At 44.5% G+C, this 27,204-nt stretch overlaps 1 protein-coding gene across 1 annotated transcript in view; it reads right to left on the reverse strand.

The window, feature by feature from the left end:
- LOC147668184 (uncharacterized) overlaps positions 1 to 27,204 on the reverse strand; it is a 95,856-nt gene that overhangs the window by 61,621 nt on the left and 7,031 nt on the right. The window contains exon 3 of the mRNA XM_086948719.1: positions 23,099 to 23,290. Within this exon, the coding sequence (XP_086804845.1) occupies positions 23,099 to 23,290 (192 nt within the window). The remainder of the gene's footprint in view (positions 1 to 23,098; positions 23,291 to 27,204) is intronic.

The raw sequence follows: 27,204 nt of genomic DNA on the forward strand, positions 1-27,204 counted from the left end.
TAAACAGACAGCTAGAGACATGATGAGTAGAATGTATGTTGCTACGTCTGCAAGATGGATTGCTGAGTCTGGAATGTGTGAGGACACAATGGAAAGTGTGAAAGAGATTCAGAAAGAAGCGACTGAGGAAGAGAAACGCGTATGGAGAGAAAGTACGGGCAAATTGGACTCGAATGGATGTTGGATTGATTTGACAGAACAGCAGCGTTGGATGTTGCCTGATGCGTATGTGCTTGCAGTAGTGACGATGGCGCATGGAGTGGCGCACATAAGTTCTAAAGGGATATGTAAGATGTTAGCTCCGGTTTGGAAGAATGAGGGAATCAGTAAGTGTGCAGAGAGAGTGGTGAAAAATTGTATGGTGTGCTTGATGCATAATCCTGGCAAGGGAACTCCAACTCCAGCTGGTCATTTTGCTCCTCCTTCCTGTCCCTTTGAAGTAATACAGTTAGACTTCATTCACATGGAACGCTGCAACAATTTAAAATACGTCCTGGTGGTGGTTTGTGCTTTTTCCAGGTGGATAGAAGCATACCCACTAAAGGACAACACTGCTTTATCAACTGCCAAAATTCTTCTCAAAGAATTTTTCCCTAGGTTTGGAATGCCACGGATTGTATGGTCAGATAACGGAAGTGAGTTTATAGGGAAAGTTATGCAGAGTGTGTGTGCTGGTCTAGGATTGAAACAAAAATTTCATAGTGCGAACCATCCCCAGTCTGCTGGTTTAGTCGAGGGTTACAATGGCACCCTCAAGCTTAAAATAGCCAAAATTCAAGCATCCACAGGTTTGGCTTGGCCAGACGCACTTCCTTTGGCCTTGTTATCAACGAGAGCAACAGTGCATTCTAGAATAGGGCTTTCTCCATATGAGATTGTATTTGGCCGCCCGGCAAATGTCTGGGGTGTGCCAAGGCCTAAACAATTCTGCTCCATTGAATATCCTATGTTGATAGACTATCTTTACGACTTGACTGCTAAATTAAGTCTTATTCATCAACAGGTCTTTGATGCTTTGCCAAAACCTCCGGAGAGTCCAGGGCATCAGCTGAAACCCGGCGACCACGTGGTGGTCAGAAATTTTGCGAGGACAAAGAATCTTCAGCCTCGCTACATCGGCCCCTTCCAAATCCTGCTGGCGACGAGGACAGCTGTACGTGTTGCTGGTCGCAAGCACTGGATCCACGCTTCTCACGTAAAGCGTGTTCCACTGCCGCTGCCCTACGACGACTGGGTGAAGAAGGGAATTGGTGCCTCCGAAGCTGAAACAACTCCGAAATTTGTCCCTTTCAGCGATGCCGATTTGATTTCTGACACTTTGAAACGTGACTCTCCTCTTGAAAAGACTGCTTTGAACATTGAACATTTGTCTCCAGCATCAGAAGAAACTTTGCCATCTGCGAACGTAAACTCTGCAACAGCTGCTAGTGATACACTATTCTCCGATCAGACAGTACCAGCGAAGCAGAAATACAACCTTAGAAGCCATAAAAAGGACTAATAAAGCAGGCAACTGCATACTGTGATTTTGATATATATATATATATTTTGAACTTTTGCCTTCAGCCAGGAAGTTTGTTATTGTTTATTGTTTTTAAAATTGCCTTGCCGTCTGGGTAGCCGTAGGGTCGTGGCTGTGTGCCTAGTTTGAATTTGCAGGGGTCTGACACAAGGTCGATCTTTCTGTTAGTACTGGGAACTCCCAGGGCTGACAGAGGCATTTTCATCTACGTACACATCATCAGTGGTCGCGAGCGGATTGTAGAAGATGGAACTTCCTGCGCTGCAACGAGAAAATGTGATTTACGTTCGCAGAAACAGACTAAATAGAATTCTTCATAGCAAATGTTTCTTGATGCAATGTGCCATTACATTTTTGATTGTTTTAGCAACATTGGTGGGTGGAATTGTCTTTAGCATAAATTTGATTTTTGTGCCAGTATCTACAGTACCTCCCCTTGATCCTGCTATTTCTACTGTTTCTTCTATACACTCTTTTCACTCGTTTCCGGAACATGAGCAAGCTCGACGCTCAGAATTCATTAATAATACTTTTGTACAGCTCTTGCACCAACACCAACTGGTAGTTAACACGACAGACTGTTGGGTGTGTGGCTTGATACCTCACACTATGGATAAAGGTATTCCCTATCTGGTTTTGCCTTTCAGCTACAATGGATCATTTCAGGCCCTTCAAACCATCTTTGCTTATGCTCTTGAGACCTATCCTCCACGTCCACCACGTTCCACTAAATATAACTCTGCCAACAAAGCTTTAGTCCAGGGAATTATTGACATGGTCAAAGACGTCAATAATACTCCATCATACCCTAGAGACGAATTGCGAGTATATTTAAGTTGGAATACTTCAGAGTATCGCCTTAGTTTAGGAGAAAGCAAGCGTAAAAGCTCAACTCCAATCTGGGTCGTACCTCACCGAGGTCAGGTCTGTTTGCAAGGTAATGGGAGAAATCCGAGAGCTCAGCTAGGGAGGAGTGAGTGCGTAGAGACTTATGTGTTTCCGGCTAACTCTTCCCCTGCCTTCCTTACTGCTAGGGGTACCTACTTCATTTGTCGAGACAGAGCTTATACATGGTTGCCTGCCGACTTCTCAGGATCATGTTATATTGCTCGATTATTGCCTCCGACATACACTGCTTCACCTGATTACCACAGAACAAGAGTAGCAAGAGGTGTCTTCAGCAAGGAAGATACCGCTGGTCAGGAAGCTGGAGACTTCTTCAAAGGCTTCCTTCCGTTCTGGGGGCCTATGGCCAATAGTAGAAACATACGTCAGCTAACACGGGTAGTTGAATCTACTATTACCGAAACTGCTGGTGCCCTTAGCAATCTGACAGCTGAGCTTCAGGCGGATAGGCTCATGACATTGCAGAACCGTATGGTTCTAGATGTTATACTTGCAGATCGAGGTGGGGTATGCAGAATGATCCAATCGAGCTGCTGTGTCTTTATTCCTAATAATGCTCCAACAGTTTACGAGGCGATCTCTAAGTTGCACAAGATTTCGGACTCCATACATGTAGATGAGGGAAACTGGTCCTTCATGGAGTGGTTTTGGACTCTGATCTCAGCGTGGGGATGGAAGGTTCTAATGGTCATTGGTGTCATCCTAGTATTCCTATTCTCATGTTGTCTGATTATCCAGTGTGGTCCTGCTCTGTGTAGTCTTTGTGCTACAACCTGTTTTAGGAAACCACCTGCGTTTGGAGAAAAGACACGAGAAAGGATGATGATACAACAGCATGTCACTGACCTGATGAGCATAGAACTAGATTCAGACATAGATTGAGTAATTGCCTATGTAAGGGCAAAAGGAGGGTCTGAGGTTCCGTGACGGTTCCGTGACGACTTGAACCCGTGTTTTCAAGTTTGTCGGAAATACATAAAATTAGTATCAGCGAACCGCAAATGATCCATTTAGCATATCCTGGTGTTTTCGCTACGCTACGAGCAAGAGCACTCCTTCCATTGACATATTTCTGATATACCCACGGCATCCATCTTAGATCGTGGCCGCCATTTTGTGGTTCCTTGCCCTCACATATGCAATAGCCTCTGATCATTTCATTTACTTCACTTTGATTAAGGACACGTAGCCTTAGCCGGAGATTCACCTCTTACATGACACGTGCACCTTAAATCAGATCACGCTGAAGCTGCATGACTCGACAAAGGCTGCCTCCTCTGCCCGAGGCCAGCCCACCTGAACTGGTTTTCCTGTCCATTGTACCTGATCATGATTAGGCGGCCGAAGCCGGTAGCCTTGCCCATTTACAACCCACAAACATCTCTTATCCCACTTTTCTATCTTCTGCACCTGGCTCTGCTCCTTTCCTTCTGGGCCTTTATTAGGGGGAGGTAACGAACTTTACGATGAGGCGGTCCGGGTCTTGAATGCAATATTGACAAGGGATTGTGATGGACTGGTGGGAACCCCTCTTCGTGATGTTTGGTATCAGATATTATCGACAGTTCCTGTGTAAACGCCAAATATTTATTGTTTAGAGACACAAAGGTTTGGGAATGTACCGACATGTGAAATATTTGCCTAGAGCACAATTTTTGGTATATAAGGAGCAACCCACTTTGTACAAATCGAACAGTCTCCTAGATTCTGCCCGTGTGTAGATTCTGTGATTTCTGTGTCCCTGCAGTAATAAACCTTTGGTCTTTGACGCCACCATCGAGAAGCCCGTGTTTCTGTTCATTTGTGCACCAAGGCAGGTGGGACTCCGGGGTCTTTGGGTGTTGTACCCTGACACCTCTGGACGGAACCAAAAAGTCCAGAACTCCACTACCTGTGTGGTGTCCTTTCATTTGGTATTCATGGGGTTATATGTGGTAAAACAGCTGGCTTCACATGCCAAAAGAGTTTAGCCTAAGACTGCTTTGTCCATGCTACCATTAGGATAGCTGGTCTATAAGGTTGACTTACAACCAATCACCATAAGGGTTGTTTGGACTGCTAAAAGGTGATCACTAGAACTAGTGAGCATCATATATCAGGCCAACTTCTCACATTGGTGTGCAGCGGTTGGGATTTGTGCTTGCTGTTGTTTTTACCAAATATAATCTTGAGATGTCATTTGCAAGATCACATAAGGTACCATAGGTACATATAACAAGCTTAGAAATACTCTGAGTTCTACTGAACCAGCTGTTGTAGTAGAAAGGGAGTAGCACACCCTGACTACAACTCCTAGCAAGGGATCAGTAGAAAAACACATAGTGTAGGTAAGTGCACCACTTACACCTCACTAGAAAGCATGTCTACCACAGGAGAGAACACAGTGACTCCCCTTGTGGCTATTGACCCTCCACAGGTCATTTCAAGATATGCAGCCCTCAGCTTCCAGGAGATGAGACAATTGTTTACCTCCAGGAAACTGAAACAGGGTTCTAACCCTAACCTTCCTTTTCTGATAGGTCTCTTAGAGATATATGATGCTAGAAGGGCTTCTAATCCAGGCCCCTCTGATCCTACAGATGGAAGCATACCTGCCTTAGAGGATGACTCCAAACTCCCCGAAACTGAAGAAGTAGATGGTGAGGAGGATGGGGAATCTTCTGAGGGAGAGGTAGACAATGGTCAGGTTATAGTCAGTAGACTTACCAGGGCCAACTTAAGCCTACATGAGAGTGGGACTGGGGGAGCCAGAGCGCAGAAATTGAGTGGGTTAGAACCCACTGGTGGCAGCATTATCCCTAGAGATAAAGACAGGGATTTTGACAATAGACACCTGAGTAAAATAGTGCCCTCCTTTAAGATAGGGGATGACATCCACAAATGGATGACTGCTTTGGAGAGGGCCTGCAAAGTACAGCAGGTACCCCAGAGTCAGTCAATCACCATAAGGGTTGTTTGGACTGATACAAGGTGATCACTAGAATTAGTGAGCATCATATATCAGGCCAACTTCTCACAGGAGATAAGAGACAAATTCAAAGTGATACATTTTAGGCATGTTATCGATTTATTAAGAGGCACAAGCACTGAATTTCTTCAGAGACTGAATTAAGACTTTCTTTAAAGAAGAAACGATATGAAGTAATATCGTTTCCAGTTTATGGAAAGATTCATTTGACAAAAAAAGAAAGGTATTCTTTTCAATCGTACACGAAGACTGTGAGTGCTGGCTTGAAGCTTGTCTTCAAGTAGGAGTAATTATATATATATATATTACCTACTGGCGATCGCCAGTAGGTAGTTATAGTTAGGATTGTTTTCCACAGGGAAATCCGCAACATTCTATTGGGAATAACTTTGGCGCCGATTTAGGGATATGCCTGTAATTTTCCTTAAATTTTTCTCCCTGCGCTCCGCTCCGTCCCTGAAAGTTTGGGGGGGATTCTTCAAGCGGGGGCCGAGATAAAAGAGGGGTCCCAAAACGTGTTTTCCCCATGTTAATTTCCATAGGGCAGTTGGACTCACTTTTAGCCAGAACAGCTGAATGGATTTCCACAAAACTTGGCAAAATTGTAGGGACTGGTAGCCCAATGTGCCTTTGCTATGTCTCAAGGTATGTGCTCCCGTGGATTTTGAGTAATTTAGGTTCAAAAAAATATATATCTATAAGCGCGCCCTCTTTTTGTTGTTTTATATTTTATTTATTGTTTTGGGGAACATTTTTTACTTTTTCCGCTTTTATGAACAATTTTATATTTTTTTTGTAATTTTTATGGGGACAAACAAAAAACAGGGAATTATAAATGGCTCAACTGGAGCAAAAAAAATCAGGAACAAATTAAGGTTTGTTTTTGCACTTGTGGTTGTCTCCAGCATGGTTAATCAGTTTAATACTTTGATCTCCATAGCAAATTGTAGTCCCGCAAAATTTACAAACTATTTTAAAATCTCCAAACTGGGGTTGGATATTTGGGACCATCTCCCGTGTCTCTGGACCCGATAGAGTGGGTTGTTTACTTTGGGAGGTGCTGGGAGAATATTGGGGAGGGTTTCTGGTCAGTTCTCTGACCTCTGCCGCAGCATAGTTGTTTGGGTGCCGGCGTTGCATGTGGCGAATCATAGTATTGTTGCCAAAAGAATACTTTTTGGCAGGGTTCCTCCTGGAAAGTGCAATGCCATAGATCAGACATGTAACTTTGGGAGCATTAACTTTCTTTAGGCCCGTTGGGATTTTAAAAATCTCCCAGACAATGTGCTCCTTTGGTTTATAGGCGGTATTATCTTCAGGCAGGAACCACCTCTCCTCCTCCTCCTCCTCCTCCTCTTCTTCTTCTCCACTACTGTGGTGTTGTGGTGGTCCTTGTGGTGGTGGTGGTTGAGATGCTCCTGCTGCTGCTGCTACTGTAGCCATTTCTCACTACAAATAGGTCTGCAAACAGGTCTTCCTCAGTCAAAGTACAATGTGAGAATGAGGAAAAAAGGAGGGGGCTTTCATCATTTGGGAGAAAAAAACTGTTCTGAACCAATGAAAAGTGTTATTTTCCGGTCACATGACCCGACGCGCTTACGCTACGCGCCCCGGGGCTCGGGTGCTTCCGGGTGCGCTTACGCCGTGCGTATCATGCGGACGCGGCTACGCGATACGTCACAATGGTGTTTTTGTTTGCGGCAATAGCGCAAACGGGACGCTCACCGGTACGCGCACCGGGGTGCGCCGCAAGACTGCGCTTTCCGGTGCGCACACCGGTACGCGCACCAGGAGCGCTCCAGGGCAAAAAAAAAAAAATGACGGATAAACATAAAAAAAATAGTATTACATAAATATACAATATAGGATTCATTATAAAAAATATTATATTTCATAACAATAGAAATTTGCTATACAAAAACCTTTGAAATTCACTGAAAAAAACATAGGTTTGAGGCCCTATTTATAGTTAGGAATTAGCATTAAAAAAAACTATTAAATTTACTGAAAAAAACATAGGTTTGACACCAGTTATAGTTAGCTGGAAATTTTACTGACATAAAACCATTGAAATTCCCACGTTATAGTTAGTTGGACTCACTATAACTTGCGCGCCTGTGATGCACTGCTGATGACGTCACATATTACATCACTCATGACATCACTGATGACACCATCCAGTGAATATGTGTCTTTCTGAAAAATAAATATGTTTTATATATGTATATGTAAAGGTTGATCGCAGAATAAATGTTTAAATGAGTGTCTTAATGGATGTTTTTTTAAAAAAAAATTGATTGGTTAACTGGCTTATTAAGTGTATCTTAGTGAGTACATATATTAGCGAGTATTGTTTAAATATTTAAATGTTTGCATCAGTGCAATCCCCTTTCCCCCACTTGAATGCAAATGTCCTAGAGACGTTGGTATCTAGGTGTAGGGTAGGTGGAAAAGGCATCTGTTCCAGCGGAATAGCAGTTTCTGGATAGCAGGTACTCGACACTCATAAAGATGTTCATGCGCTTAATGTAATCTTTTCTAATATCACCTCACTCGTCATGGAAAAAACCCTCCCGCTGGTTTGGACAGATCACTTGCTGGTCCCGTTCAACCCAACAGTGACTAATAATCAGGGTGAGGGTGATAGACAAGCTAAGAAGTCACAACAGTGGCATCCTATATCTGATACCAATTAAAAAAATATCTGTGCCACATTAAAATTGAAATGGAGGATGAATTTGACTCCATTATTAGTGCACTAGGAGCCAGATGCACGACCCCTGTAAATTGCGCCTCGCTATTTGCGCTCGATTGCTGAGATTGCTGAGAGGACGAGCAGGATAAAAGCTGCTGTTTCTCCTCAGTCAAAGAGGGTTCGGATGTTGTGGGTGGCTGCGATTAGGCCAGTTATTGTGCTGTGATTTCTGTGGAAACCTGATTGGGAAGCGTTACATAGCTAGTTCTGCTCCAGGTGTGTCATGAGTTGATTCTTGATGATCTTTTCCCGTACCTTTGCTGGGAATGGGAGCGCGGAAATTGACCAGTAGTTTTTGGGTTCACTTGGGTTGGCGGAGGGTTATTTCGGCATGTTTATAAGCATTGGGAAATGTTGCAGTGATGTTAGAGGTGTTTAGTGGGGTGGTAAGTTCCTGCCTGAACCTTTGGTTTCCAAGGTAGAAGATGTGGTGAGGGCATGAGTCTGTGAGAGCTCCTAAGTGGATTAATTTTATGGTGGAGTTGGTGTCCTGTGTGGAGAGGATGTTCCAGGTGGTCAGTGCGTGGTTCTTGTTGGTTACGGGGGTGGTGTATCTATTGATGATGTCCTTATGTGAGAATTGGGGTTCAAAGTATCTGTATATGGTTGCCATTTTGTTGTAGAAGAAAATGGTGAGGTTGTCGCCCAGCTTCAAGAGGGTATGATGTTCTTTTTGCTGGCAGTCGGGTTGGAGAATTCCTCAACAATATAAAAAAGCTCTGTGGTGTTGTTGTCACCGATTTCATTGCATGCGGCAAGAGCTGCCTTCTTTTTACCTCACCTCTACTCCATTCTACTCACATTATCACACCCATACTACACCTCTCTCTTTGCATTGGCAAAAAGCTAAAGAACCACCCTGTAGGACTCGCTGGGCATTGCAGCGCAGGCCCAAAAATGAGCTGCCTGATGATGAAGCATGATACCCCACGGGATGCTCCTCCGCAATTAGTTCCCCGGATCTGTCTCCACAGGTAGCTTCCGACCTTTTGTTTTCATCATCTGTCAGGAACTGCATACCATTCACTTGATATAGCCTGAGTGAGGGGTGTTTGCTGGACCTTTATTTGCCCCTACTCCCTCCCTATTTTGTTCACATTATTGTACCGAAGCCCAGCCGTGGGACTTTCTTGAGAAGCAGCATGACAGAGCTTCACAGGCTAGCAAGACGTTTGCTCGCTATCTCTCCCCTCTCTTTCTTTAGCTGCCTTCCTTTTCTTGGCTTCCTCTCAGCTGCTACTTAGCCCGCTCATCCACCACATGGCCACGACAAGTTCCCAAACACCCCACATGGACAACCAGGCTTGTCCTTTGATGACAACATGGACTCTGAGATTCTCAAGGCTCCATCCCTTCTGGGGGCCGATGGCACAACCCCTTCAGGCAGTCAGCATGAGTGTGGAACCTAACCACAGCCCTTAAGAGACAACTTGTTAAGGTGACATTCATTGTATACTCATGACTGAGTACCCCGGGCTAATTTATACCCCAATGGTCTGATAGTCACGAACACTCCTCGGATCTTCTTAGAAGACCCTGTTTTCAAACATGACTGGTCCCTGGTAGCATGGAGGTGCACCAGGGACTGACTCTTTTTGAAAATTAACACAGCCAAAGGCCTTGCTGATGTCTTTACTATCAAGATCAACATAGCCGAAAATGCCCGAAAGGCAGGAAATTTGCTCTCGACTCAACGCTAAATTAGCCAAGATCAATAAGGAGATAAATGAGAATAAAGAACAAGGGTGTCATTACCCTACCACTATACCAGCTTAAGCAGGGGTAATAGAGGAGCAGGGGGCATATTACCAAGCAATAGCGATAATTATCGCTATTGCTTGGTTAGAGACAAAAATTTACCGCTGAGCTGCAGCGATTTTTACCGCAAATAAACCTTGGTATTACCAAGGTTTATCGCAAATGCGATAAAAATCGGCCGCAATGCATGAATATCGCTGAAAAGTCAGCGATATTCATGCATTACTTAGCGCGAATATCTCCAAAAGTTGGTTATAGGAGATAGCGTTGTTAGCGACTGTTTCCAGTCGCTAACATCTTGGCACGCCCACTTTGCATGTCATTAGTGATAAATATCACTGACATGCAAAGCGGGGCCCAAGATGGTCGCTATCTCCTTCTAGCTGTCGCTAACTGGTGTTAGCGACAGCTAGGTAATAGGGAGATAATTTTATCTCCGCTTTCTTGGCTTTTAAAGCCAAAAAAGCAGAGATAAACCCCCTTGATAATATGCCCCCAGATTCTTTTTTTTTAATATTCTTTCTTAACTTTTATCTCAGTCTTGCAGGTCATCACATGTTCCACAAGAATAAACTACAATAACACAACTGCGAGGTGGAGGCCAAAAGAAAATCTAAAAGTGGCCTAAAACGGTGACAGAGAGAAAGAAAGAATATTAAAATGTCACAGAAAAGGTGAGTTAGATGCAAAAGGAATGAGGCAGCATAAAGGGAAGGAATTAAAGTCCAAATAATGAAGGAAAAGAAAAGAAGCATGAGGGAAATAGGGTACAAAAGAACACGAAAAATAAGGAAAAAGGTGTAAAAGAAGAAAAAGGAAGGAAGAAAAGAAAGAAATATTGAAAATAGAAAAGACATGAGCAACAAAATAAATAAAAATTAAAAGAGACGAAGAAAAAAAGCAGACAAATATATTGAAATAGAGCATAAATGTGAGATGAAGGAAAGAAGAGAAAAATAAATAACGAATGGATAGAATATAAGAAGAAAAAAGGTGGGAAGGAACGACATGAGCATTACAAGCATAAAGGGATATGAAGAAGGAAAGAAAGCTAGTAAAAGGTCAGGTGAAATGAGAGAAGAGTAGACAAAATGAAAGGGAGATGGAAAGACGCAATAAAATATGCATAAAAGCAAAGGGAAGATAAAAGAAAGAAGAAAAAGAAGAAGCATAAAAGGTGAGCAAAAACATAGAAAGGATAAATGAGAAACATAAGCCAGCACTGGTAAATGTGTACTTTTTGACCATATTCCTATAAAAGCTTTCTGAAATATTTATAATTTTTCACCATTTTCTGCAAATTTTCCCCATAGGTACAATTTCCATGGCACTTCACAGGAAGGGCAGGGGTAATTCACTTTACTCATATATGCATTGTTGGTTATGGGTCTAAATTGGGGGATATTTTATTTTTCTGGTTACTCCCTTAATTAACACCTTAGCTGCGAGTAAACATCCCTCCCCAGTGCTGTGCTGTCCATTGGAACCAGTGCTGAATGGACGTCCAATGGTCGTGCGCAGCACTGGGGAGGTAGCGCTGCTGACGACCGTTGGCCGTCAGCAGCACTTAAGGGGTTAAGAATACCGGATGAAGCAAAAAATAAATAAGTTTCAAAAAGAAATAAACACATTTGACAAGGAGAGAGCCTATCCTTATCTATTGGAGGACTCCCCTGCAGGGGGGACACTTCTCTGGAGGAAAGAAGCACATTTGACAAGGAGAGAGCCTATCCTTATCTAAGGGAGGACTCCCCTATGGGGGGACACTTCTCTGGAGGAAAGAAGCACATTTGACAAGGAGAGAGCCTATCCTTATCTACGGGAGGACTCCCCTATGGGGGGACACTTCTCTGGAGGAAAGAAGCACATTTGACAAGGAGAGAGCCTATCCTTATCTACGGGAGGACTCCCCTATGGGGGGACACTTCTCTGGAGGAAAGAAGCACATTTGACAAGGAGAGAGCCTATCCTTATCTATGGGAGGACTCCCCTACAGGGGGGACACTTCTCTGGAGGAAAGAAGCACATTTGACAAGGAGAGAGCCTATCCTTATCTATGGGAGGACTCCCCTGCAGGGGGGACACTTCTCTGGAGGAAAGAAGCACATTTGACAAGGAGAGAGCCTATCCTTATCTATGGGAGGACTCCCCCGCAGGGGGGACACTTCTCTGGAGGAAAGAAGCACATTTGACAAGGAGAGAGCCTATCCTTATCTATGGGAGGACTCCCCTACAGGGGGGACACTTCTCAGGAGGAAAGAAGCACCTCACTTAGCAGGGATATCTTATTTAGCATCAACTCCAGCTCATGAAGTTGGGGGAGTGATGAGACCCGGTGGGGCCCACCCCCCCTCTATGGGTTTGCCATGGCCCCATATAAGGCCCCCCCCAGTACCACATGTACCCCCAAGGCCCTCCTCAGGCCTTTCCAGAACCCTACAACTGACCTTTTTAGGCAGAAGTTGGGACAGAGGGAGAGGAAGAAGAGGTACACGACAAATGTGAGTTCAGTGACATGAAGCACCTATGGAACCTCAACGGCAGACAAGGAGTCAGACCAGCAACAAATGAAACTCATAGTCTCCCTCTCCACAAAAACACTATCAAGCACATCCCACAGGATGGGCTGGGCTTTGTCTCCATCTCAAAAGATGAAAAGTTCCGTACTACTTACGAATTCCACCAATTGTTTTGGAGAATACGCCTTAAAGCTCAGTACAGTGAACCCTGATACTGGATCACACAATCCATCAACTTTTAGTCCGTTAGCAGGGATGATCCACCACAAGGTACTTACTATCTAACAGGTGGTGCTCAAGGACGTGGAGAAATGCTCCCTGGGGTCTACCTTTCATAACATGTCCAATTTGGAAATAGCCGCCTTGCGGCCCCTTGCTAACAACACCAAGATCACAATAAAACCTGCTGATAAGGGTGGGACCATTGTGATCATGGCAATTGCTGACTATAATCTTGAATGCCCATGACAACTGGCTAGCAAGAAATACTGCACCCTTATTGAGAAGGACCCCACTAGGAGACTCAGCACACAGATAATATCTTTCGTCACTTCTGCCGCGGCACCAGGGTGGATAAGTAAGAACAAGACTGAGTCCTCGGTCAATACCAACTACAGGATCCCTACATTTACGCCCTCCCCAAGATACACAAGGAAACTATCCCGACACCAGTCAATCCCATTGTATCTAGAATAGAGTCGCTACTTGTGGCCCTATCAATATTTTGTGCCCATTTCTTACAGTCTCTTGTCACAAAGACGCCATCCTTTCATAGAGAGAGATTGATGATACAGATCACATTGATCTGCGGGTGTCCCTTGACGTCGAATCTCTCTATACAAATACCTCACAGGATGCCACCTCGCACGTTATAGAGGACACTCTTTTGTCTGAGAACTGGACTTCCCCGATTCCAGTTAATTTCATACTTGAGTGTTCCACCCTCGCACTCAAAGATAACTTCTTTCAATTCCAATACCAGTCGTTCCATCAGACACAGTGGACATCGATGGGCAGTACATTCGCACCTAGTCTGGCATGTTTGTACATGGTCAGTTTCGGAAATGAAATTAACGTATGCAATGACAAGACTTTCTCTGCCTGCATCATCATATGTCATCAATACATCAACAATATACTCATTTTTCGACAAGACAACATGGAAACCTGTAATACTCGCTGTGAATGGCTTAATACCTTGAATCCGTTCCTAAAGTTCACCGGTAATATCTCCGCAGACAAACTTCCCATCCTGGATCTGTTGGTCTCCATCCAAGATCGAAGGATGAACACCACCACATATAGGAAACCCATGGACTGTAACAGCCTGCTCCAATATGACAGCTAGCATCCAAAACACTTGAGATGTAATCTACCTTTTGGGCAATTTTTTAGACTGCGCCACAAATGCAGTTCCATTAATGACTATAATCAGCAAGCCCTGACAGCTGCTTTGGAAGCACACTGTTAACCCCCCCTCATGTTGTTAAAGTGTCTCGTAAAACTGCAAAGACCAACAGCAGAGACGCACTTTTGGAACCACGCATGCACACTCAAGACGATGCTCTGACTTGTGTATTATCATTTATTCCTAACTCCAACAAAATGTAGAAATTCATCAAGAGACACTGGTCAATACTTGAAACCAGGTCCCTCTTGTTTGCCCCACCATGATTTCCTTTCAATACATATGCCGGTAATAGGCCACTATCTGTGTGGAATATTTGATGAAGGATGGTTGTATGATGGAACAACTCTAGTGAGTACGCTGCATGCTTTAACCACATATCTTTTACCCCACAATTTTTTAGATGGCATCTGCTTTTACAATAGATATATAAAATGTATTCCATGCATTAATAAACCAACTTTACATGCTTAAAAGCATATAACCAATTCACAACAATGAACTATGGTATTGATAAACATCAGCCAATGAGAGAGGTGATGATTTTCGGGTCCCCTCAAACCTAGGGGGAGGACCAAGCAGATGCCCTAAGCACAAAGAGCATATCGTTCTGAACAATTCAGTGGTGGTCCCATTCTCTTAGAACCACCCCAAGCACAGTTATGGGCAAAAATACAACTAAAAGCCCCTGCAAAGCATTATGGGATAAGATTAGCATCATTATTAGCATTCATGAAAGGGTTTCAATGTTTTTGAATTTTACTCATCAGGGACATCTTGTGACGACGAGGTGAACTGCAGCTTGATGTATAATATTTTAAATGCTATTGCATTTGCCTCATCAGGGACATCTAGGGACGACAAGGTGAACTGCAGCTTGATGTATAATATTTTAAATGCTATTGCTTTTGCCTCATCAGGGACATCTAGGGACGACGAGGTGAACTGCAGCTTGATGTATAATATTTTAAATGCTATTGCATTTGCCTCATCAGGGACATCTAGGGACTACGAGGTGAACTGGAGCTTGATGTATAATATTTTAAATGCTATTGCATTTGCCTCATCAGGGGCATCTTGGGACGACGAGGTGAACTGCAGCTTGATGTATAATATTTTAAATGCTATTGCATTTCCCTCATCAGGGACATCTAGGGACGATGAGGTGAACTGCAGCTTGATGTATAATATTTTTAATATTTTTAATGCTATTGCATTTGCCTCATCAGGGACATCTGGGGATGTCGAGGTGAACTGCAGCTCTTTGTAGAATTATTTGGATACTATAATATTCACTTCCCACTGCTAATCCCATCCCATAATGCTTTGCAGGTGCTTTTAATTGGGACTGTATTTGTGCCCATAACTGTGCTTGTGGTAGTCCTAAGAGGATGGGACCACCACCAATTCGAATCGTTCAACAAGATGTACTCTTTGTTTTGAAGGCATCTTCTTGGTTCTCCCCCTAGGTTAGGGAGGATCTCAAAATCATCACCTCTCTCACTGCTCGCTATTAAATTCACTTAGATTAAATTCATTACTTTTGAGACACTTTTGTGAAATGACTGTATGCATATTAGCATGTAGAAATACTTGTAATTTTATCTTGAATATATGAGGTTTCTGTTTTAATAATTGGACTAGCATTTTGTCAATTCCACCCTTACCTACACATCCCTAGGGGTATCACTCAAGGACTGTTTGTTGTGTGTTTACCTCCATGGCCTAATGCCAGCCTAACTGCCCAGTTGTGCACTACAGGTACATTTGTCTTCTTTAGCCCTCTCACTACTAGGGGCATTAATCCCTAATTAATCAACTTTGGGATGCTCACTCATACACGTGCTTGCCTCTCTGCCCGCTGTCATCATCATGACCCTGGTTTGTGTCACACTTTGGTAAAGTGTTCGCAGCGTTATATGCCAGTCAATGCCACCACCAATATGGCATCCACCCCTGAACGCCCCAGGCACTCACTAGTTTAGCTGCCCACTATTAACATTGTGCTCTTTACAGTACACCCCGCCAATATGATAAAAGGCCCACTTCCTGTAGGCATATCAACTTTGGGCCCCCCTGCGTCTCATGCCATCCTAGACCCACCCCCCCTCTCCTCCCCACACTTTCATTACATTCAGAAGAGACTCTCCCATCATTATAGTTAAGTACGCGCCATTTTGAAGATGGCGCCTGCTGGATGTTGTTGCATCAATGTTGGAGTTACCTACCCACGCGACCTCTCCCGCACTGGTTCTGCATCGGCCAATCTGCACAGACCTTTTAAATGACCCCTCTCTCACCTCTCGGGTCACTTCTGAGTTGACAGAATAAGGAGTAAGTCAAGCGATAGACGCGCTTGCAGCAGACCGTGTGTATGCAGCCCCCCCTCACTCTCGCCCTCCCAGGACTGGCTCCACTGGACTGGTCTCGCTAGCATTTCCTGTTTCTGATGGTCACAATCATTTGATTCTTTCCATATTATTGCCACAGGGTTCCACCAGTGAGCCTTCTGTTCTGCCATTTATTCTTAGGGTGCAAATTTCCCATACTTGGCAAGCCTTCTTACTTGGGACAGTGGCTTTTGCCTCCACTTCTGTCCCCATGCTATACCTCTGGGCTTCCGCTGAGTGTTAAGTGTCTGTCTTGTCCGTGTGCGGTATCTTTGTATAAATCATGCTTAAATCAGGGCGTTCCACACCTGCAATCTAGGGATGATGCCGACCTCAGCATGCACTTGTCTGCAATGCACAGCATGCTATTGTTTGTTCTGTTCTTTTTCTTTGCTTTATCTTCCTCTTTAGGTCAGTTTTTATCCTGAACGTGTACTGGATCCTAGTCTGATATTTTGAAGGGTGCAGCATAACTCACAGGCACTTGTCACTGACCAACACAAGAGTAGATCAGGACACTCGTCCTAATGAATTGTCAGGATCCTTTCGACAGTAATGTGTCAAGAAACATGTTGACCTTCTTTTAAAACATCACCTTGTGCTTTATAGGATCATTGTATCCATTTCTAGCCAGCCTACGTTTTAACCATAACAAGGGAACCCAGGGGCATATTATCAAGGGGGTTTATCTCCGCTTTTTTGGCTTTAAAAGCCAAGAAAGCGGAGATAGAATTATCTCCCTTTTACCTAGCTGTCGCTAACACCAGTTAGCGACAGCTAGTAGGTGATATCGACCATCTTGGGCCCCACTTTGCATGTCAGTGATATTTATCACTAATGACATGCAAAGTGGGCGTGCCAAGATGTTAGCGACTGGAAACAGTCGCTAACATCGCAATCTCCTATTACCAACTTTTGGAGATATTCGCGCTAAGCGCGAATATCTCCAAAAGCTAACACCTGCCCTGAGCAGTTCTTAGCCATGTTATCCAATGGGAGGTGGATAACATGGCTAAGAGCATTAGCTCGCTAATGCATGAATATCGCTGACTTTTCAGCGATATTCATGCATTGCGGCCGATTTTTATCACAATTGCGATAAACCTTGGTAATACCAAGTTTTATCAGCGATAAAAATCACCACAGCTCGGCAAAAAATTTTTCACGCTAACCAAGCAATAGCTATCATTATCGCTATTGCTTGGTAATATGCCCCCTAGTTATTAAAATATTGTTGGGTTTTCCTTAGTTATTTTTACCTCATCTCTACACCAGTCTACTCAGTAGATCTGACATTTTCTTCCATTTTCTCTCCGGAACTGCATACCATTCACGGAGCCCAGCCCAAGTGGGGGGGTGTATGCTGAACCTTTATTTTCCCCACGTCTTCCCTATATTGTTCATACATGTATCCATACCTCCTAAATATTCCTTCAAGCAGGAGCATTGCAATCTGTGGAAAACTCCACACTTTATGCAGAAGACCTTTGAAGCGGTCTGCTGCTGTACTGGGAGGCTTCTAGGAGCTCCAATAGCAATGACGAGTTTTCTCTACAGTTGTTTTATTCAACAACCTGGCAAACACAAATACAAGTTACAATGATCTAAGCACAACTGCACCCAAGCACCAACTACTTCAGGGTGTGGTACAGGAGGAAGACCAAGACGGCCCTTGGCAGCAGGTGGAGAGCACAAAGTCATGGACAGTGATCTGAGCTACAACGGAGACATCCTCATCTCGAGAGCATTCCATCCATCATTTGTTTCTTTTGTATGTGTCATCCTAAGTGGGAAGGAAATGGCCAGATGTGGGTCCCTTGCTCACTGCACCACTGGGCTCAAGCTAGCCTGGCTGATGAGGGGTGATGCCCCGAAACCGGTCCTAGGATGCTTATTTCCGGTCCAGGAAGGACCTGGCTTGGACGTTCAGGCTGGACTGTTCCCATGAGGAGCAGGGTAAAGACTGATTTGCATATGACCGGGTCCAAACGGGGTGGCACGGTGAGCAAAAAAAGGAAGATTAAAAATACAGATCTTTGTGACTAGAGTGAATGTTTGCATTGTTCAGCATTCCGTCCATCATTTGTTCCTTTTGTTTGCATCACCCTAAGAGGGAAGAATATGCCAAAACATGGGTCCTGTGTTCACTGCACCACTAGATTCAGGCTAGCCTGGCTGATGGGGAAGATGCCCCAAAGCCAGTCCCAGCATGCTTGTTTTGAGTCCAGGGAGGACCTGGCATGGCAGTTCAGGCTGGACTGTTCCTATGAGGAGCAGGGTCAAAAGTTATTTGCATATTACTGGGTCCAAACAGGGGTGGCGCGGTGAGCAAAAGAACGACGGATTAAACCCAGATCTTTGTGACTGGAGGTGAGTGTTTGCATTGTTCAGCATTCTGTCAATCATTTGTTCCTTTTGTTTGAGGGATAATCCTTGACCCTTGATCATGAGGCAGGAAGGTATATGGTCATGAACAAACCTCTCTCAATGAAGGGCTTGGTCATGGCATCGCTGCCCCTGATTTGAGATACGACGCCTCAATGGTGCTGACGGGGTTTCGACCTCTATCGAAATAGAGGGTTATCATCAAGACAATAAAGCATTAACCATGAAAGTAAATCTACAAATGGCAAATGAATATAGTTAGATTTAGAAAACACCTATTGAATGGCCATGGAAAGAAAATATGGCTTTCTCAAGAGCCGTTCATGAAAATTTTATCTGAAAAATCGGGATTACAAACTCTTTAGGGTAAATACCGAAGGTGTCCCTTTCTTCCCAACATAATCCTGCCTACAACACATGAGCCCTTGCACAATAGCTCAAGAGTGTCTGCATTGTCGCTAAGTAGCAGATTGAGAGCAGGGCAGGCAGAGAGCAGGAAAGCATCAGATTTTGGCATAAATACAGAACATCTGCCTTCTCCCTTTCACGCAGCGCAACAGGCTGGCACTTCAACAGCTGGACGACACTGCTACTGAATACTAGTGCAGGCAGAGCGCAGGAGTGCATCAGATATTGGCATATATGCCACATTTCTCCCTTCTCCCTTCCACGCAGTGCACCAGGTTGTCTTGCTGTGTTTGGAAAATATTGATACATCTGGTCCGTTGTACGCACATGGGAAGCGCCTTACACATTTTTAGAAGATTCATGAATCAATTGCAAAGTTATTAGCAGATGGCTTATGAATTTGCTATCTGAATTAAAACATTGAGTACAGAGCAGCTACTGTCGACCATACAATATGCACATAAATCACTGCTGGGTGAAAACAATCTTTTCTGTTTGCACGAGCTCAAGTCAGAAACCCTGATGTTGGTGATACACATCACAACCCTGTAGGAGAGTAGGGTCTGCAATCCTATGGTCACCCCAGATTTTTGCTTTTTGCTTCACTGGTTCACGACTCTCCCTGGCTGTGGGCCTGCTAATCAGACCCACAGCCTAGCTGTTCTCGCTCTAAATTGACATCTATGTACCTTAGGTGCATTTACCGATTGGTATTGGGTCACTCTTGTAAGTCCTTGTACAGTGTACCATAGGTACCCAGGGCATAAGTGAACCCAAGGCCTACCAGGGGCTGCAGCATGTATTATGCCACCCCTGACTCGCCATCCAAATCTGACACAACTGGCTGATCAATCAGCTGGGGCAAGGTGGTGTAATCAACCTTTGCTTTAGATATAGTATACCTATATATAAACCTAAAATGGACACATATACTCCTATAAGTCACTCCTATGGCAGGCCTTAACAATCCTGGAGGCAGAGTGCTTGGAATTATGTGAGATAGTGCTCTGGCATGAGCTGAGCCTGTCTGCAGCTTTTGGAACAATGTCCTTTAGCGGTTTCCATGATAACGCTATACCATATATTCTTAAGTGCATTATAATCCTCGCAGTTATTGCTAACTTTGGCATAGCATTATCAAAACATGTTGAGTAAGGTGTCATACGAATTGGAGTACTACCCCCTTGCCAGTTCTGGTAACGAGGGGGTAGTATTCCACCCTTTTTGAGGGACACGACATGTATGTAACTGTGAACCCCGGTTAAAGTTAACCCGAGCCTCAGCATCATAAAATGGATGCTGCCACCACAGACACAAGTCTGACCTCCTGCTGCTGGGAGTCCTTACAGCGAGGGAGGCTTGGACAAAGGGTTTCCTGTCTTGGGAGGTGCTAGCACCACCCCAGACAGGATTTTGTGTATTAGGTAGGACAGGGCTGAAAGGAATGAGACATGCCTGGGGCACACAAGGTGTCCCTGCCCATACACTGGCTCAAACCAGTTGCTGGGGCACTCCAGCCCTGGCATGAAACCGGACAAAGGATAGGGGGTGTAACCACCCCCCTTCCTGGTCCCACCCATAGGAGGGACCTAGTGATAGTACAGCCCCCTTTAGCAGGATAAAGGTAGGAGCTGGTCCCATTCCAAATTAGATTAATCCTGAACTGAAACTCTACAAGAAGAAACTCTGTACTTCGACTTTCTACACTGAAGACTAAAGAAATCTCCCTTTTGGGCAAGGAGTGTCCACCCTGCACAAGCAGGCACCATCAAGCGTCCAGCAGCTTCACTTTGTCGAGTTCCCTCAAGGATCCAGACTTCAGAGCCCGACGAGACCCAGATTCCCAGACCTCTTCGACCTCTACCTACATGTGCAGCACAGCTGAGACCCGTGGGTGCGACGAGACACGTGGGACCGGCCATCTTGGAGAAACTGCACTTCGCTTCCAGCATGACTTCTGAGGTAACCTCAACAAACCTCAACAAAGTACTTTGGGGAATGAGAAGCCCCATCACCGAGCAGCTCCTGCACCGAAGACCAGCCCTCCAGCATCCATGAGATATGCGTGGGGCCCTTCTGCCTGTCTGCTGCTCGACGCGTTGTCTTGTCACTTGCTGGCTGGCTAGTGGCCTCTTAGACGACGATCCACGACATCAACACTGCGGGTCTGGTTGTTCCAGACTAGCCCTTGCTTCCCTGCAAAGGAGAAGCACCCCAGACCCTCTTGGTCCGCACCAGACGCCTTTTCTACTCACTGCGTGGGTTGCCTTTGCCAAGGCCTGTTGATGCCAAATCCGGAACCAACACCGCCGAAAGCGAGAGCCTGCATGGGACAGCTCGTGCCTCCATCCTGGTCATCAAAGACACCTCCTGGTCCATGTGGCTGCAGAGTCAAGCGTCCACTCTTCACCTGATCGCGACAACAGCATCTGGTTCCTTCCTAGATCCACTCCAGTCACTGGCTAGTGACTTTGAACATTGTCCCCTCTGCTTTTAGGTCCTCTTCTTCATCGATCCACCCTTGGGTCGCACCGGACATCTTCCTAGTGGTCGTCTGCAGCATCTTTCTCCAAGGCTACATAGACTTTGACGCGGAAACCCGACACACTTTGACACCTATGCACCCGCAGCCCCTGGGTGAGGTAACAAGAGCATTTTAGTGCTCAAGGGTAGATTGACTCTCCTAGTGTCCAGATTTCCAGTCGTTTTAGTCCTAACTAGTCAGGTTTGTCCGTACTAACCTTTTCCTTGAACTGTACTGTCCATAGATAGACGTTGTTACGCATCTCGCGTGTGAGTTCACACTCTGCACACGCGTTCCGTGGGCTTCCTATTACTTACCTAAAGTTAGGGTAGTGTAGTCCCAGCGATCCTACAGCCCCTGGACAGCTCCATTGTGTGTGTGTAGTGGCACTTGTATAGCGCACGAATCAACATGAGGCATCTTAGCGCTTGTACGAATACCGCTGAGGAACCCTTCCTGGCCTTTCCCTGTGAAATGCCCACTCCTGGGCACCCCCAAGGTGTAGCCAGGCATCCTAGCGTTGTTGGGGCTGTTGTGGAGATTAAGCAAGCTATTGCCCAGAGTTGCAGAGTGGGACCCATGATTAGAATAGGCACCGAGGCGAGAATTATCAGGTCTGGGGTAATTGAGCCCAAGACCTGCCGAGGCGGGAATTTAACCCTGGTCCCGGGCCGGACCTCTGCATCAGGGTCTGCCGCTCTAACCATTGAGCCACACTTCTCCGCTGGTAAAACAGCTGGCTTCACATGCCAAAAGAGTTTAGCCTAAGACTGCTTTGTCCATGCTGCCATTAGGATAGCTGGTCTATAAGGTTGACTTACAACCAATCACCATAAGGGTTGTTTGGACTGCTACAAGGTGATCACTAGAACTAGTGAGCATCATATATCAGGCCAACTTCTCACAAACCCCATTTAATTAGCCTACAGATCTGGGGTTCAACCCTAAACACATCACAGAAAATGAGAAATTAAGGTTTAATACATGATAAAGACCTTCCTTTCACATCTCAATCAATGGCAGAGTCAAGGGTGGGATCTTCCAACTGTCCTTACTTAGGAAACTCTGTGGCTCCTGCAAACCATTCCCCAGATCAAACTGACTGAGGATGACATCTTGATGACACTGACCGAGTCCACGCAGGGCATAAGTATAACTTGCCCCGCCACAGATTTGAGAGGTCAACACTGATGTTATACGTGTGATCATACGCAGTGCTTCACAGCGGTGCAAATTATAGTTGTATCGGGTAAGTGTATCTGGTGATTTTCAGGTTTTTTTTGTTTTTTAAAAATTAGTTTTTGATATCATTAGAAGACCTAAATATTACTCCAATTTAACCTTTGCCTTTTTTAGTGAATTTCTATGGTTTTATAAGGTAATATAAAGTAATATCTTATTATGATATGTTTGCATTACAGGTTGGTTCTAGTGCTGTGTGTGTACTCAACTTAGCATGAATCTACAGCTCGACTGATTCGGCCTCACACCTTCAAAAGACACTCATCCCTCTCTTGTCATGCACACACATTACATAAACTCTACAATTACTTACCTTTTTGAAATAGAATATGATTCTTTTCAGCTGGACGGAGGCATCGAGTGGTTTTCAGAAGAGAGGCTACAGAAGTCTGGAATGACTGGTCATCATTTTGAACGGCATGTTGTAGACCGACACAGCTCTTTGCATAAGACTGGAGATCAGCAGAGCTCTGCGCTTTGGGATTGTAGAATATTTCTCGCTCTACTGCAAGACAGAAGGACCAGGAGAGACAGAGTGGGTACAAACTGGAAGAATAAACAGCTGTGAGACTGTGCGAGGAGCAAAGAAGCAAAGGTACTCTTCAGCAAGACCAACATAGGCCTACACTGCTTTCCAGTAATAACAACAAGCACTTAGGAGGCACTTTCCACCATGAATGTAAACATTTGTAAAGTGTGAGCAATGACTGACTCCATTGATATAACAACACAAGAGAATGAGCATGATATTCAGGATCTGTATTTGGACTACTAGACAATCACAACACAATGCTGATTGGTCCAGGGCATCTGACGTGTGCTACTATTCAGGTTTTGATTTCAACCATATCGTAGCAAGATCACAGAAGAAGCAGAAAATGCCCAACTTCAAGATCAACACAAACCATCTCCTGCATGACTCTCAATCTGGTGTCAGAACTTGCTGCAGCATGGAGACAACTAACCTACATATCACAGACCGCATCCTTCTGATAACCCATGGAGATGACCCCTGCCTCCTGATATTACTGAACCTCTCAGCTGCCTTCAACACCATTGGCCACCCCATCCTCATTGACTCTGTTTTGTCTCAAATAGGTTTCCATGGAGACGCCCTTTACTGGTTCTCCACCTGCCTATCCAAAGGACATGAGTTCATTCACATGGGCACCTGCAGGTCCCAAAGTTGTGGCTCACCTGTGGAAAGCCTCAGAGTTTCATATTGTCCTGCAGCATCTTCAGTCCCAACATTGAGCCCCCTGTGGCTCTACTCACAGATGACATGAAAAGTCTCCACCACACTCATGACTCACAACTGTATTTGAAGGTCACGCCTGGGACAGAAATCCTATTCTTAACGTGCTTCTTGTACCTCATCCAGACTAGGATGTACAGCATCTACCTGAAGGTTACTCTGACCAAAATAGAAATCCTGCTGATCCCCAAGAACAACATCCAACAACTAGCCATAGCTGCTACAAAGAACCTGGATGGATTTAAACACACATTTTCAGCCGAAGCCAGTTCACCCGAGACACAGATCTCATCTTCACTATATCAATTCTAAAGGTGTACAGATAAACAAATAAAAATACATATATTTTTGAAAAAAATTCTTTCTCTTGCATATATTTGGATTGTGTAAATTTTGGCCGGTGCAGTGCCAACTCCTAGATTTATCACCCCTCATATATTGGGATCCCAGCTTCGGGACCACCAGATCAATTGGCGGGGTACGTGCTCTGTTCTTTATTCAGTTTTCTTTCCCCCTACGACCTGCCTGCATCCCAAAAGAAACCCATTGGGGAACCCCCTTCTTTCACTTTCTCATCTTCACGGAGCACATTGCCAAGAAAAGTAAGATGGCCTGCGACCAGCATTTTCTTCTGCTTTTTTAGCAATGCTCTGATCCACAATCTCTTCCTTCAGAGCATTCTTCATACAGCAATGCAGCAGGAGCCGTAATGAAGGACCTGAAGAACTATGACCAATGACCCCCACCCTGATGGATCTCCACTGAGTGCACTTCACAGCCGACAGCATCCTCTAAACCAGCTGTATCATCTACAAAGCCTTAACGACCGGCGCCCCTGCAGGTCTAGCTAGGAACCACCATCTCCTGTGGACCTACAGCAAGGAGACTATCAGACAGGGGACAAAGAGGTGTAACAATCAACACCAAGGCAACAGGCCTTCTCCATCACTGCATCCAGGAGATGGAACAACAATCCCATAACAACCAGAACTGCTCAATCCCGCTTCCATTTAAGAAAGCGCTAAATATCCACCTCCTTACAGCACTTTAGATCGCAATGCAGTACAGTGTGCATTGGTTATTAATAAACAGCTGACTCTCCACTCACACGATGACTGTATCTTTGCCTTTGAACCTGTAAAAATGCTCTGTTGCCTTTCAGCTATGTCAGCGCTCTATACATACCACATTCATAGATACAAACCTTAAACAAGGTCACATATTTCATTCATATGCAAAGACATCTGGAACAGAATAGTCATAGTACGTAGCCAATCCTTAGAGCAATTAGGGCCAATTAAAAATACTTTGAAACAATTATCAATGGACATAAATAAGGAAAGCAGATGAGCGCTATTGCAAGTCTATGGTTCAGAAACCATATTTAGGGTTAGATATACTAAGCTATTGTACAATCACAAACCCTACAATTCACAAAATCACGGGGGTTGCCACCAAAAAATGTTCATTTACTGTGTCCTAAATTCGTTTGAAAATGATGGTTTTTGTCACACATATCAAATCACAATGAGGAAGGGTTGTAAAAAGGGTGTTCCTTCCTAAGTGCAATTTGGTATTGTACGCACAATAGTTTCTCACCGTGACTGCCGTCAGAAACCATGGACCAGTTACCAAAACCGTAAAGGAGGTGGTAACTACTTTGCAAAGGAGAAAGGGTTCCGAGGGGACCACCTGCCCTTTGAACGTCAGGTCAGTCGATCACAGGGGTAACAGGCAATGCTCACGGGGATCACTGATTGTTCTCACCAATATCTTCTGCAATGTAATTTTTTTTAAAGCTGCGTCAGTCCCTTTAATGTCAACAGTTTTACAATGAAAATACAAGAATGGAGGTCTGCCTCTCCTAGCAGGCCTTTGTCCTAATATTCACAGCTAATGATAGAATAATTGTAAATTCAAGAATGGAGGTCTGCTGCTCCTAACAGGCCTTCACCCCTGTATTCACAGCTAATGATAGAATAAATGTAAATACAAGAATGGAGGTCTGCTGCTCCTAGCAGGCCTTTGTCCTAATATTCACAGCTAATGATAGAATAAATGTAAATACAAGAGTGGAGGTCTGCCGCTCCTAGAAGGCCCTTTGTCCCTGTATTCACAGCTAATGATAGAATAAATGTAAATTCAAGAGTGGAGGTCTGCTGCTTCTAGCAGGCCTTCGTCCCTGCATTCACAGCTAATGATAGAATAAATGCAAATACAAGAATGGAGGTCTGCCTCTCCTAGCAGGCCTTTGTCCTAATATTCACAGCTAATGATAGAATAATTGTAAATTCAAGAATGGAGGTCTGCCTCTCCTAGCAGGCCTTGGCCCCTGTATTCACAGCTAATGACAGAATAAATGCAAATACAAGAATGAAGGTCTGCTGCTCCGAGCAGGCCTTCGCCCCTGTATTCTAAGCTAATGATAGAATAAAGGTAAATGAAAGAATGGAGGTCTGCCTCTCCTAGCAGGCCTTCGTCCCAGTATTCACAGCTAATGATAGAATAAATGTAAATACAAGAATGTAGGTCTGCTGCTCCTTCCAGGCCTTCGCCCCTGTATTCACAGCTAATGATAGAATAAATGTAAATACAAGAATGGAGGTCTGCCATTCCTAGCAGGCCTTCGCCCTTGTATTCACAGCTAATGACAGAATAAATGCAAATACAAGAATGAAGGTCTGCTGCTCCGAGCAGGCCTTCGCCCCTGTATTCTAAGCTAATGATAGAATAAAGGTAAATGAAAGAATGGAGGTCTGCCTCTCCTAGCAGGCCTTCGTCCCAGTATTCACAGCTAATGATAGAATAAATGTAAATACAAGAATGTAGGTCTGCTGCTCCTTCCAGGCCTTCGCCCCTGTATTCACAGCTAATGATAGAATAAATGTAAATACAAGAGTGGAGGTCTGCTGCTTCTAGCAGGGATTCGCCCCTGCATTCACAGCTAATGATAGAATAAATGCAAATACAAGAATGGAGGTCTGCTGCTCCTAGCAGGCCTTTGTCCTAATAATCACAGCTAATGATAGAATAATTGTAAATTCAAGAATGGAGGTCTGCCTCTCCTAGAAGGCCCTTTGTCCCTGTATTCACAGCTAATGATAGAATAAATGTAAATTCAAGAGTGGAGGTCTGCTGCTTCTAGCGGGGATTCGCCCCTGCAT

The sequence above is a fragment of the Lissotriton vulgaris genome, unplaced genomic scaffold (assembly GCF_964263255.1).
Source record: "Lissotriton vulgaris unplaced genomic scaffold, aLisVul1.2 SCAFFOLD_688, whole genome shotgun sequence".
NCBI lineage: Eukaryota > Metazoa > Chordata > Amphibia > Caudata > Salamandridae > Lissotriton > Lissotriton vulgaris.